Consider the following 13655-nt stretch of genomic DNA (forward strand, 5'->3'; position numbering starts at 1 on the left):
TCAGAGCAGGTAAAATAAACTTTATTGTACCTTAGGGGAAATTTGTCCTAGGATTATTGCCAAAGTATATTGAGTTAGATGTCATAATAAAGAAGGAAGATCACAAGGACACCTGAATATTAAACATCAAATCGTTGTTATACACGCAAGTAGAACTCAAAACTGGATTTTACTTCTAACTATACTTAAACCCAGTTGAACTTGGATAAAAAGTGTTTTTGTGTGAACGCATGTTCCTGTAGGATGGGTGTGGCGAGTATGTGCTCTGAGCTGCAGCAGTTTAGGCAGTTCATGCCCTGCAGGGAGAAACTGGAGGATCCCAAAGTGCTGAGGCGTAGATTCACCGTCTAAGACAGAACATTGTGTCTGCGAGCTGCTGAGGACGGATTACCTGCAGATCGCACCGGCCTCACTCTGTCTGTTTGTTTGTCTCTCGCTCTGATTCAGGAAACCGAGTCCAGAATTAGGCTGTGAGGACTCGTTGTGGCGGTTTAGGAACTTGGACTATTATAGTTTTATTGTCTTGTAAACTACATGATTAAGAGTTCTACTAGTGGCCTTTACAGGCTGCAGTTATTATTACATCATGTTGAATTAAATGAAGAACACGTGGATGATTTTTCCTTTTAGTTAATCCACGAGATCCGGAAGTTACAGGAGACACCGTGGAGTCAATGAGGTTAAAGCTGCCTGCTGGGACACGCTGGATCTAAATTAAGAGCATAGCTTACACGTCCACATTAAACTATCGATATATGGTGTGTTTTATTCTGCATATGCTAACTTTGCAAAGCCTACAACATCTGGGTTGATGTTCTGATGGAATAAAAAATGTGGAATGACACATTTTGAAAAGATTCACATTAATATGTTTGACACCAAGAGAAATCATTAGTATACTCTGAATTTTTGAAATCTCACATTATGAAACATTTGTGTCACATTAAGCACTAAAGTGAGTTTATCAGAATATTCAAAGGATTTGAATCCTTCTTACATTTTAAGACTTTCCTGTATACCTCTCTGTTTTTTCTTTAGACCTTTCATAGTGCTGAATACTCAAAGAAAACATGTCCAAAGTTAGAAACAATCCCCATCATCATAATTATTATTATTGTTATTTTGTTCCTTGGCTCAGTATGTTGTCATAGACTGAAGGATATCGCTAATATGGGCATCCTGGCTGTGAGCACAGAAGCCCCGCCCACCTCTTGTTACAACCTTGAGCTTGTGACAGCCAATTAGATTAAAGTAAACTGCAACTGGGAAGATGAACTGAGGGGCCCAAAGGCCCAGTATAAGATGAATAAAGGTTATTTTAATTTGTGAGTCAGAGAAAGCTTTTTTGTTAGAGTCCAAGATTCAAAATATGGTGTTCTAAATTAGTATAATGTGTCCTCTTTATGAACGCGGTTGTCACCACAGATTGTCATCAAAACCGTATCTGCAGCAGAAAGTTAATCAACATTAAACAAAGATGTTACACTGCTGTAACTGTGCAGTAGTTATCGAAGCCTGGAGTCCACAAACAAATTGTTTTAGTATAATCTGCATGTATGTGTATCATCAGGATGTATGTTCAAATGTTTGGGTCGTGATAATAAAATAAGAATAAAGGCTCACAAACACATATGTGATGCATGGATTCAGCTATCTTTGTGTTAGTAAATCTAATGTGCAGTATGTCAGCATACCAGTTTTGTTATCAGCATTGGGATTTTTGCACTCTGAAACTCAAAACTGAGCCAGAGCACATAGAAAACTCTGGAATTGTTCATGCAGAAGGACATTTGAATCTAGTTGTTGCAGTACAGAAAAAGTCCTCCGGGGACCACGAACAGCTTCATGGGAATTTGGCCAGTAGCTGTCAAAACCTTAATTTGGACAAAAATGTGGAACAGATGGAGAGACGAACAGGCGAGCAGGAGAAATAAATATCATTCTACAAAGCAGCGGGCTTTGGCAGTCGCAAAAATGCAGCCCACCGGGCAGGTAATTGCATTCACCTGACTGTCCTGGCAAAGATGAAAAGCAACCTCTGCTTGTCATGAGAATCGAGTTTGAGAACTGTTGCTATAAAACAAGAGTGCACTGTGGGAATGACCCTCGCTGTCAGGTGGCTTGGCTGCAGTTAGGATGCATGATAGTTATAATAATAATTTCCACAAAAGTCCAAAGTGAAAAGAAAAAGTTTAGTTCTTTTTTTTTCAGATGAAACAGTTACTTAACCTCATGTTTTTGAAGCTTTGATGATTAAAGCAGGGCAGAGAAATATTATTACAGGCATGTAGATCCTGGAAGGCTGCATGTTAAAGCAGCCTGCAGTGTGTGTGTGTGCTGAATTGAGCAGCAGTGGAGTAGGAGGACAAGTGTAGAACAAAGTGCGTGTGAGCCTGTTGATAACAAATCAAGTCCAGATTGTGAAGTTCTCAGGCTGTTCAGGCCCATCTGCCAAAGCACGACACGAACGCTGCACACACACACACACACACACACAAACGTTTGCTTGGCTATCTCTGTGAGGACATTCAATTTTTCCAACACCCCTTACCTTTGAGTTAACCATAACATCGCAGCACGTCACCTTTACCCCATCATCATTCTAACAAAGCTTCCAAGGACCAAACCAACCAGATCTGTAGATGCTCACATCATCTAAAAACGTAACACTGATAAAATTCCCACTAGTAAAAACTGCATTTTATTGTTTTTATTTTGTTTTATTCAAACACTTCATTTGCTAAAGAGGTTAAAAAATGCATGACAAATTAGAAATGCAGAGTTGTCGTGACTCCAGATACCAAGTTTGATAAATAATTAATGAAACGCGTGCATCCATTAAAACAGTGCGTTCTCACAACATCCCCAATTATAACTTTATTGGCTCATAATGTCAACGAAATTGGATGGTAGCAGTGCAAAACAAACCAATTAAACCAGTGACAATGATGAAGAACACAAATGAGTGCTTTAAAGAAAGAAAATCAACAATTCAAACAGAAACTGGCTGTTTTTTGAGTAGGACTCCACCTATTGAAAGAAGTGCACCACCTGGCTTAAGCCTGACTCTGAAGCCAGGTGGGGAATGCTGGGAATGATGTTCGCTGTTAGCTCTGGGTGAGGCTGCAGATACTCTGTGCGTGGACTCATTTCTGTTAATGCCATTTTCAGATCAGTTCCTCATTAATTTTTTTGTTTTTTCCACACTGACTCATCATCGGTTTGTGTCGTCATTCAAAGGAGCTGCGTATTGATTTTCACGTAATGGTTAAATTAATGTGTATTAATAAGTAGCCTTTTTGCTCAATTATAGCAAAATAACAGGCACGATTATAATCATTATTTTCTGAATTAGAAGAAAAGGAGAACTGTTTTGTTAAGTGTAACTGTAAATAACCAAATACATGGCGCCTCAAAGCACTGCAAACACACACAAATACACTTTCTGTTCCTTTAAACGCTATTTAACTTTCACACACACTGGATGCATTGGGGGCAGATTGGGGTTTACTAACTTTCCCAAAGACTTATCGACAAGACCGATCATAACGCCAACCTGCCGACTGGAAAACACCCGACTCTACCGTCTGTGCCAAAAAATGAAGTAATAACGCATTATTGGGAAGTGATTTAGGAGAACAACAAGTGATCGCTTTATCTCAATTATCCTGTTTTAATAATCTGTGGAAGCCAAAATTGTGTGAAATTTAAATGAGAATAAATGCACATTCCTCAATCCCTAATATGTAACTGTGTCGCCTAATAGAATATTATAAACAGAAAATGTTATAATTATAGATTTGATAGTATAAGTTGTGCCTGCCTGCTGGGGGGGAGGGCACGAAAACCATGCAGGCTCGTAAGCAGAGACTTTGCATAAAAAATGCAACAAGTGCACACGCGCCCCAGGCAGCAATCTTTAAGAGTATAACAGGAACGAGCGCTGCGTCGCGGTGTCTCCAGCCATCCGTGTCCACGTCTGCATTAGAGGATAATCTAGGCGTTACTTTACAAACAAACAAGTTTGTGACACATTGTTCTTTCTTCGTACCTCTCAACAGAATCGTTTTCGTTTTCTCGCTGTTTGAATGTTGCATTTTATTGCGGTTATCGTGTTGTTTGAAGGCAGCGCGCTCCCCTAAAGTCTGTTTATAGAGGCAGGAGGTGTGTTTGAAATCTTTATAACTTACAAGCAAATTTTGAAGTGGTTTGTTTAGGTAGGAATTTTCTGATTGCCCATTTTAAAAATCTTGGAGACCAGTCTTCAGTAATTAATAATTCCGCAAAGAAGCAAATAGATAAAGAGATTTGACACAAGATGAAGAAATCTTTGTTGTTTCCTCCTTTGAGAGGTGAAACAATCTTTATCAGTTCTGGAGAATCTCCTAAAAAAAGAAAAGAAAAGAAAGGAAAACCAGATAGTGGGTGTCTGTGCGTTCTCATTAAAAACATCTGATAATGATGACAGCATCACTGAGCAGGCACATGATAAAACTTTAACCAGTTTGATTCCAGTTCCAGCAGCCCTGATCACTGGGCCAAATGGGAACCCTGCATTGGAGGATGAAAACACACATTTAGAGGAAAAAAAACAGCGTGTGAAGCTCAGGCTGCCGCAGAGGAGAGGGCTCTTACACGCAGAGCTGCTGGGGGTGTATATTTAGAAACTGCTGGCTTTTTATACACATCTCCACAAAGACCCAGTTTGACCCAGAGAAGATGGCGAGTGATGAACCGCCGTGCTTGCTTTCAGCAGATATTTATTTTTGTTAGCACACTGCGTGTAGGTATGTGTTAAAAATGCACATAAAAGTTTAATGATGTACTTTGATAGTAGATATCCTCCTTTGGTTTTGGTTTCTGACTACAGCTCAGAAGTATTTTCCTCCTCTTCCTGCAGCTTGCAGTTTGTTAGAATTTGGTTTTTGAGGTAATTCTTCTGGCCGAACGTGTGTGCTTCGTGTTGCATTGTTTCTTCCTTTGATAAAACAACAGTGCGTGACATTTAGGCTTTTATAGTGACTGCTGTCAGAGTGATTGGTGCTGACAGGCGAGGCCAGTTCAGATCATATCAGATTAAACCAAAAATTGGTTTCCTCACCTGTTTCGTCATCTGGACATGGAGGTTTACTTTGTCTACAATAAAGCTGGCCAGACTTTATTTTTCATTTCTTGGAAAAATGTCTGAGGAGTGTTTTTCTTCAGTGTTTGAGAGAATCACAGTGAATCATCAGATTGGCTGTGGAACTGAAAGTTACTGTGACGGTTATGGTTTCGTTGATAATGAATGCACTTGCTGCAGAGAAGGCTTAAAATAGCTCCAATGTCCAAACATACTGAAGGAAATCAAATGAATCCCTCATATGCACTTTGAAACCGACCTTTTCTTTCCTTTTCCATTACCATGTAAGTTTTTTTTTCTTTATAGTTCATGCTTTGAACTATAAAGCTCTGCAGACATTTACCGGTTTGATAACTTCATAGCTAGTTTCTCATTTTATTGTTTTATTCCTTGTTTGTTATTCAAAAAACTCCCACCATGACAGTTTACATTTGACTTTCTCAGTTATTTACCGTTAAAGCCTCCACAGTCCACTGGTTAATGCACACCTGTATTTTTTACATATTTTAGTACTGGATTTGAACAAGGACACTCATTGACCTTAACCTATCTTATAGTACCGTTTTATTTCCCTAAATATAAAACCAGTATAACAGCTGCAGTAACAGATTATGAGGAAGTCATCTAAATAAATAAAACAGTGTTTTAGCACCACTGTATCCACTCTGTGACTGAATGAATGTGCACTGCAAATTTGTAGAAACATTGAATATTTAAAAGGTTTTCAACTCTTGTAACGCTTAAGCATTTACACCATAATTATCAGTTATTTCATCACTTTCATTACATGTATGTGGACATTTTTGTAAAAGCCTGGCATACATGTGACCTCCAACTCTCTGTTAACAGTTTACCCTTGGAGTCAGATTTTTTTACCTTTACTTAACTTGGAAACAGAGATTCAGGATCTCTTTTCCTAAAGTGTCCTGAGCCAGAATAAGAGAGCTAGGAAGCTGATTGGTTGATGCTCCGAGCTGTTGGTCAGACTGTCTGACTATATAAGTTTCTTTACAAGAAAAAATATGTAAGAGATTTGCAAAACTGCTGAGGTTCACCTTCAGTCTGTGTCGGACATGCGTGCCAGTATCAGAAAGTCCACGCCACGTCTAATAATAATCATTAACATTTGATCTGTTTTGACTATAAAATGTAACCACTAAACATCAGAATTGTTTATATCTTTAACAAAACATATTTAAATGATTTTGTTTTTTAAAAAAAAGCTTTTTGCATTTAAAATGCAGATACAATACAGGCCCGTATAATCAGTTGTGTTTTGCTAATGACCTGGAAACTCTGGGATCAGACCTTTCAGCTTAGCCCGGAGGAGCAGCTCCACAGACACGTCCCTCAGCCAGTCTGCTGAGCTGTGATTGATCAGCTTATCTGCTGCTCACGTGACTCCTGCGTCACACTCTTCCCACAGAGAACCACAGGTTTCAATATCCTGAACAGTGTGATGTTTACTGGGTCAACATATAGTGCATGTAAGCGTGTGTGCATGGGTCTATGTGTGTGTTAAAAGCTTATAAACTGGTGTTCATAATCACATTTGTTAACGCTAAGGCAATCAGAGATGCCGGTCAGCCATTTGCTGATAACAGAGAGAAAACCAATAAATGTCTGCACTGCTGAGGAGGAAGTGTGACCGTGCTTCCTGAGTCTTTTTAATTCACTTTATTGTCTGTTCCATTATCTCTAATGCCACATGACATTTCCAACCATGCCCAGCTCCATGGAGCTCAAGGAGAGCTTCCAGGAGCTTTTAGTAGTTACAGAGAAACGCGTAGAAACACACAAATAAATCTGCAACGTGATAACACACACAAGCTCACACAGCCTGCAATTGTAGTGAGAACATAATTACAATGGGTGTATTCAGATGGTGGTGTATGCTCACTTGTGTGTGTGTGTGTGTGCGCCTTGAACATAATTATCACGTTTAAGGTTGCGGCAGTTATTCAGACATATAGGTGATTAGATTGTGAGCTAGTGTATGTTCATTTACGGGTTTGAGTGTGACATTGTATACATGTTGTGTTTCTTTAATAGGCTTGTGGGGAGTTTTATGAGTTTGCATATCTGTGTTTTCCATAGACTGTACGCAAAAGATGGAAATACCCATCATGACAGCTCATGTTTTTTTTGGAAACCTCAGTATTAACATTTTGCTCAGTGCCGGAAGAGCTGGAAGTGATAATATTTAAGACAGTGAAGTGCTAAGTTACCACCTAATGCTAGCGAGGTTGTTTAGCAAGCTGATTTTATAAACTATATGAGTGCAAATCAGAGGGGTTTTTTTCACCTATGTGCAAAACAAGAAATAAAAAATCTAAGTCAGAGAACTACATAACAAAACAGCACATCATACATGATGAGAAATGCGATGGTCATTGCAGATAGATAAATACAGCCCTTTAAAATGTACCGGTTTTCTTTTTCCTGTTGGGAATGCAGGGGGAGGGGCTATAGCATAATTCAGGCTCAGCAGACATCGTCAGAAGCTGTTTTGCTAGTTACTAGATTGTTATCGATGTCAACGGACTTTAGTATTGCAAAAAAAACGTATTGTCTGTTGATCCAAGGACACTAGACCTGTTACTTGCAATATGTTCTCTTTTTCTACATGAACAAAATGCTAATAAAAAGATCTATTTTAAAAAAGTTCCAGAGAAATCAGAGAGTTTTTGTCACTCGTTCTGTTTATAGACAGAAAAGTATTTCAATCCAATTTTTCCAAGCTCAGTGTAAACGAGAGGTATAGCTACCATTAAAAAACTCCTGCGACCTGAATCAATCCAGAAGAGGAGGGATTCTCTGTCTGTCGGTCAAGGCAGCCGTGCCACTAATTTTAAGCCTGAACACATTTTAATTGGCTGTGTTTAAAAGAAATTCACCGTTATTATGAAGGAAGAATCTAGTCTTAGAGCCCAAAAAGGCCGTAAACATGTTTGTTTCCGCATCGATCACGGGAGTCACGGGGAATTAACTCATTTTTAGATGCCTCAAGTGGCCACTAGAGGAACTTCACGTGTAATCACTTCCATTCTGGTTTCATTTCTCAACCCTCCCGTTTGCCATTTAGTATCTTTGTGTTGGATTTTATTGGGTGTAAAACTGTTTACCTGTGTGTTGGTATATACTGCAGTTACATTACTACTCTGCGTGTTTGTGTGCATGCGTTATTATCATTTTTCATTTATAGTGTGTGTGTGTTGTTATTTTACAAGAATGAACATGTGAGTCCATGCTTTTTCATATCTGATGTTTAAGTATGAGTGTGTGTGTGTTTGTATATGTCTTTAGACAATAGGAAAAATGTACTTGTTTATGTGTGCCTGTGTGTAGTCTGAATGCATACGTGTTTCAACGTGTATTTGTACCTGCATTACAGCTAAAAAAACATCTTTTGAGTGTGTGTGCCCGCGCGCAATCACATGTGTCTCGATGCGAATCCATTTAGCAGTTCATGCTCAGCTGCGTGTGTGTTTCTGTGTGTGCGTACATAAGTGCCAGAGCCACAGAGTGGGTCGCTGTTTGCCTCGCTCATAGTGAGCATTGCCATGGCAACGGCACTAGCAGCGCAGTGTGAAGTGGAGGAAGAGCTTGCGATGCTCAGCGTGATGGAGAGCGATAGAGAGACTGGTTTCACAAGGACACACCATTGGCCGGGCTGGATGATGATGTCATGGATTTAATTGGTGGCTTAACTCATCCAGATGTGTCCTGTTTAACCTCTCAATTATGGTTACTTAACACATACAGAAAAACATTTGATTTCATTAATGTGCGTGTGTGTGTTTGTGGGTTTAAATGTAATTAGCACAGATAGATACTCGGTTCAGATTATCTAAGGAGTTAATGATCAGATCGAAACCCAGGAAGAGCAAAGCAGAGTCACAGAGACGGGGGGGGGCGGGGGGAAGAGAGGTGTGTGTCATACTGAGCATGCTCTTTGTACTAACTTCCTGCTCTCTTCTTCCTGACAGAAAAAGAGCGTTCAGAGAAGCCGGTGCTCAACAAGAAGCAGAGGAGGGTGAACGGAGGAGACGCTCTGAATACAGCTCAAGAGAATCGGATGAAAACGGAGGAATTATTTCAACATTTGGACTGAGTCAGGCTCCCTGGATTCTTCTCTTATCTTTTTTTTTGCCCTGTCTGTTTTTGTTGGAGAGCAATTGATTGAAACTGACATTAATCTTTTGAGAGTCACACTAAAGTCGGACCTTAACATCTGCCTAAAAGATGAAAGGCTGGAGGCTTTTTTCTCTTCGCGAGTGCTTTGACTGCCAAGTTTGAAAAGTACTGTGGGAATCTAAGTGGATTTTTTTTTCACTTTTCATATTCTGTTGTGGTTATCTGTTATCTCAGTCTCTGTTTTGCTGATAAGGTTTTGTTTCCAATCAAACAAAAAAGAGGAGGGAGACTGTTTCTCAAGTTTCTCAGCCTCAAACCGGAGTAGCATTTGCATTCCAGTTTGGCTTCACAAGTGGACAAATCCACCCTTGTGTGTCTGATAGAGTGTGTGTTTGAGTAGTTCAGAGTCCCTCGGTACAAGGGGACAATAACCGACCCTGTCTGTCTCTTCGGGGAAAAATGGGATCAGAAAAGGACTCAGAGTCGCCTCACTCCTCAGTTAGTGGCGTTCCCAACCCTAAGTGCCGTGCGCCAGGCAAGCGCCAGGGCCGCATCTCCTTCCACAGCCTCTTCCACGGTAAACGGAGCTCTCGGGGAACCAGGGCCCCCAAAGGAGGAGCGGCCACCCCTTTATCTCATCATCACCACACGCAACAACAGCTGCATCCTTCCGCCTTGAGTTCTGCAGCTGCTGCAGCTGCTGCTAACCCCACCACAACCACCACGGCCACAACCGCCACAACCCCCCAGGATGCAGCCTCCGGCACCCCCTCAAAGCCACTCTCCTCCAGCCAGCCGTCTCTGGGTGGAGGCGCTTCCTCCGGGGAGACCAATCTCCTGGAGTGTCCCCTGTGCCTGGTGCGTCAGCCCGCTGACCAGCTCCCCGAGCTGCTGGGCTGCAGCCACCGATCCTGCCTCTGCTGCCTGCGCCAGTACCTCCGCATTGAAATCACAGAGAGCCGAGTCCAGCTCAGCTGCCCCGAGTGTGCCGAGAGGCTGGCCCCGCGGCAGGTGGCCGACATCTTGGATGATGCGGCCCTGATGGAGAAGTATGAGGAATTCCTACTGAGGAGGTGCCTCGCTTCTGATCCGGATTGCCGATGGTGCCCGGCGCCCGACTGCGGGTAAGAGCCTGCAAATTGTGTTTTCAGCCCCGTCTCAATGATAAAATCTGCATTTTTGCTCTGATGCTGCTGCTTGGTTCCACTTCTGGGTGCTTTTGTTTGACTGTTCATGTGATATTATCACCAGTTTCCTGCCTCTTTCACCTCATGAGCTCTATGTTCTTGTCGTAGACGGAAAAAATATCAGAAAATTGGTGACATAGTTAAGTGGCCTATTTTCTCTCTTGAATAAGCAAAAACCCAAAATATTTGTACAGTCATAAAGAAGCAGGGATCTTTAAACTGGGAATCAAAAACCAACAAATTAACAACCACAGTTTTCACTTATTAGTAAGTGGTTACCATTAATGCTCTGTCCCTCAACTAATCGCTCAGTCATGGTATTTTTTCAGCTACATGTCATTGTGGGTCACTGTGCCATCCTTTATAGTAAAATGCACCACGTTCTCCTGCCAGGCAGTCAAATACTACTGTCCTACAGATATGCATGACTTGTTTTTTGCTGTCACTGTCTGCAGCCCACATATAACGGTCCCTTTTGACAGAATAAAGTCCACATTGTAAAACCGGAGGAGTGGCAATAACATAACACCCAACTTTGTCAACCCGGAGACCACAATTTGCATCTAGTTTGGGACTTTTTTCCACTTTGCACACAAGTATCGTTTGTACTCGCTGTACTGTTATGTTTAGGCACTAAAATCTACTTGGTTAGGATGAGAAGAAGCTGAGTTTTGCGTTCAAATGGATTTCTTAATGACATAATAGTGTTTTTAATGTTAGGAAATGGGAGTATGAGATGTAAAGCACTACTGTGATAACCCGGAGTGTAGCAGCACAGATGGCAAAGGATACCATGCGTATATCTCTGATACCAGTGGAAAGAAAAATGGGTTGGAAAACCAACATTTATAGCACTGAATGAATGAATGAATGACTCTTCTAATGGTTAGACTGAGCAGTTACAGTAAGGTGAAATTCCGGCTTCAGTTTCAGCTTTGTTTCCGTCTTCCTGTTTATGTAATATTATCAAGTTATCTGATTGGGGGATTAAGGCGATTATACAAATCAAGCTTTAGAGCCCTGGTCCGTTTGTGGTAAGGTCTGTGCGGCCTTTGGGGGAATTCACATTGCGTAATTTATAAAAAACAAACAAAGTCAGAGTGAGAAAGAGAAACTAGACTACGAGGCTGTGAGTGAGACTCAAAGTGAAAATGTAGTGAAGCCAGAGGCACTTCAGTTTACTGGTGAAGGTGCTTGAGTAATGCCAGAAGTCATTTTATATCTGAAAGAGAATAAATTGAAGATCAGTTTCTCCAAAGCTGGAAGCATAACGAAACTTAGGGAGTTTCAAGTTAACGTCTGGTTTTGAATGAAGAAGTCATCAGATAAGCATACATAAATATTAGTACGTTAGCATCTCCAACGAAAGGATTTCCGCTATAATTACCGGCCAACAGCTGACGTGCGAGATTGCCCAGTCGGTTACTGTTAAACGTTATTTGCTCACTCTTTCTTCTGCAATTTCAGATAAAGGGTGTTACTTCAGATTTCACGTCAGTTTTCTGTCTGGGTTAAACTAAACAGGAACTGCTTTGAGCCGACCAGTTTGAGAGAGAAGGAAAGACGCAGAGCGAGGGCTCAAATTTCAAAGTAGAGGAGAAGCTGTAAGTGGGTCAGAGGCCTGAGAGGTGGCCCTGTGGTCAGAGGAGGGGAGCGTCAGATGGGTTTAGAGGTAGCGTCGCTGCTCTGGTTAGGTTTCTGGAACAAATGAGAGGCGTTTGTTTCATCATAGAAAGCAGGAGTGATTCATTGTGTTTGTGTTTGTGTGCGTGAGTGCGTGTCTGTCCGTGTGGGAAGACAGAACGCAGATTTTCAGTGATATTCTTCTGCTTTGGTTTTGTATAGTAACACAGGTATTGTTACAGAGGGAAGCCAAAGCTATATAAATCTCTGATTATATGGGCCTTTATGTGCATTTGTTTCTCTTTGGTTTTTGTTTATTAGTTACTGATTTTTGTCCCAATAAATGAAGATTTGGCACAATCTAAAAACAAAATGCAGTATTTTCACTCTTGTATTCATTTCAGTAGCTTTAGAAAGTCTGTGGGCTGTGAAAGTACAGCCGTGCATGGGAGTCATGAGTCATTTATATAAAACGAGTTTATTCTTTTGAAGGCAGAAATATTACATTTGTAACGATGAGGCATCTCGTGCTACGATTAATACTTTTTTAATGTCCTTTTTTAGTTTGCAAATGCACATAATCTGTGTGTTTACATGCATAAAGTTCAAGTATAGCATTGTTTCAAAGAGGTAAAATAATCAAGGATTAATGGCATATGTAAACTTCTTTTTCCAATTTTTTAAAAGTAGATTTTAAGCAGCTGCATGCACTTTCATCCAGACTTTGCAGCTTTTAGAGCAGTATGTGGTGGATTATATTAACAAGCACTTGTAGACCTATTATAAATATATATATATTGTGCGTTCATCATGAAATCAGTCAGTTCACTGGCTGTTTCTTACATTTATATGTAATGTAATTGTATGTATTACAAAGCTGGGATAACATTTATCTTTAAAATCAATCTTTGTGGCGTTTAAAAGGATAATGAACTCATTTTCACCCTTTCTCTTCTCATTACGCTCTGTTTGCTTTACTTTTACAGTCAGGAATGACCTCATGACCATTACACACTGATGTTATTTACTTTAGTAAATCTATAGCTCATCTGTGCTGGTGCAGGAAGCAGATCCATGATTGCTGGCAGCCACACATTGTGCCTTTCAGCTCAGCATGATTTTATTTTTGCCCAGACAGGAAGTTATTAGAATATGAGATAAAAACCTGTGAGGACCATAAATGCAGAATAACACATTTTAACTCAAACTTGGGCAACTTTATAAAAGCTAAGAAAGCAGAAAACGTGTATGAATCACCCTCTGGTTATAATAAATATTCAAAGAAAGTTTTATCAGCCAAATGAAACACCGCTGCTTTGTGGGGAATTAATTGCTTTATAATTATATCGTGTCACAGCTCTGCTGTCACATCTTCACCACTTCAGGTTTTCAAAGCACCTTGTTTGCTCAACTCTGAGCCTGAATCCATGAGTGGGATGGTTTTACTCTCTATGGGGATGTAAATGAACCTCAACGGGCATTTTTTGATCGATATTGCAAATGTCTTTTTAAGCAGAGCTCTTTAATGAGTCTCCTGGCTCCCTCTGGGTCTGTTTGAAACATGCCTCTCCTGTTAGCTTAACCTG

General features: G+C 40.6%; 1 protein-coding gene across 1 annotated transcript in view; it reads left to right on the plus strand.

The window, feature by feature from the left end:
• The window catches only part of rnf19b (ring finger protein 19B), a 40229-nt gene that overhangs the window by 10058 nt on the left and 16516 nt on the right, over positions 1-13655 (plus strand). The window contains exon 2 of the mRNA XM_005752708.1: positions 9112-10383. Coding sequence (XP_005752765.1) covers positions 9719-10383 — 665 coding nt within the window. The 5' untranslated portion in view covers positions 9112-9718. The remainder of the gene's footprint in view (positions 1-9111; positions 10384-13655) is intronic.

The sequence above is a fragment of the Pundamilia nyererei genome, unplaced genomic scaffold (assembly GCF_000239375.1).
Source record: "Pundamilia nyererei isolate P.nyererei 1_Seehausen unplaced genomic scaffold, PunNye1.0 scaffold00374, whole genome shotgun sequence".
Lineage (NCBI taxonomy): Eukaryota > Metazoa > Chordata > Actinopteri > Cichliformes > Cichlidae > Pundamilia > Pundamilia nyererei.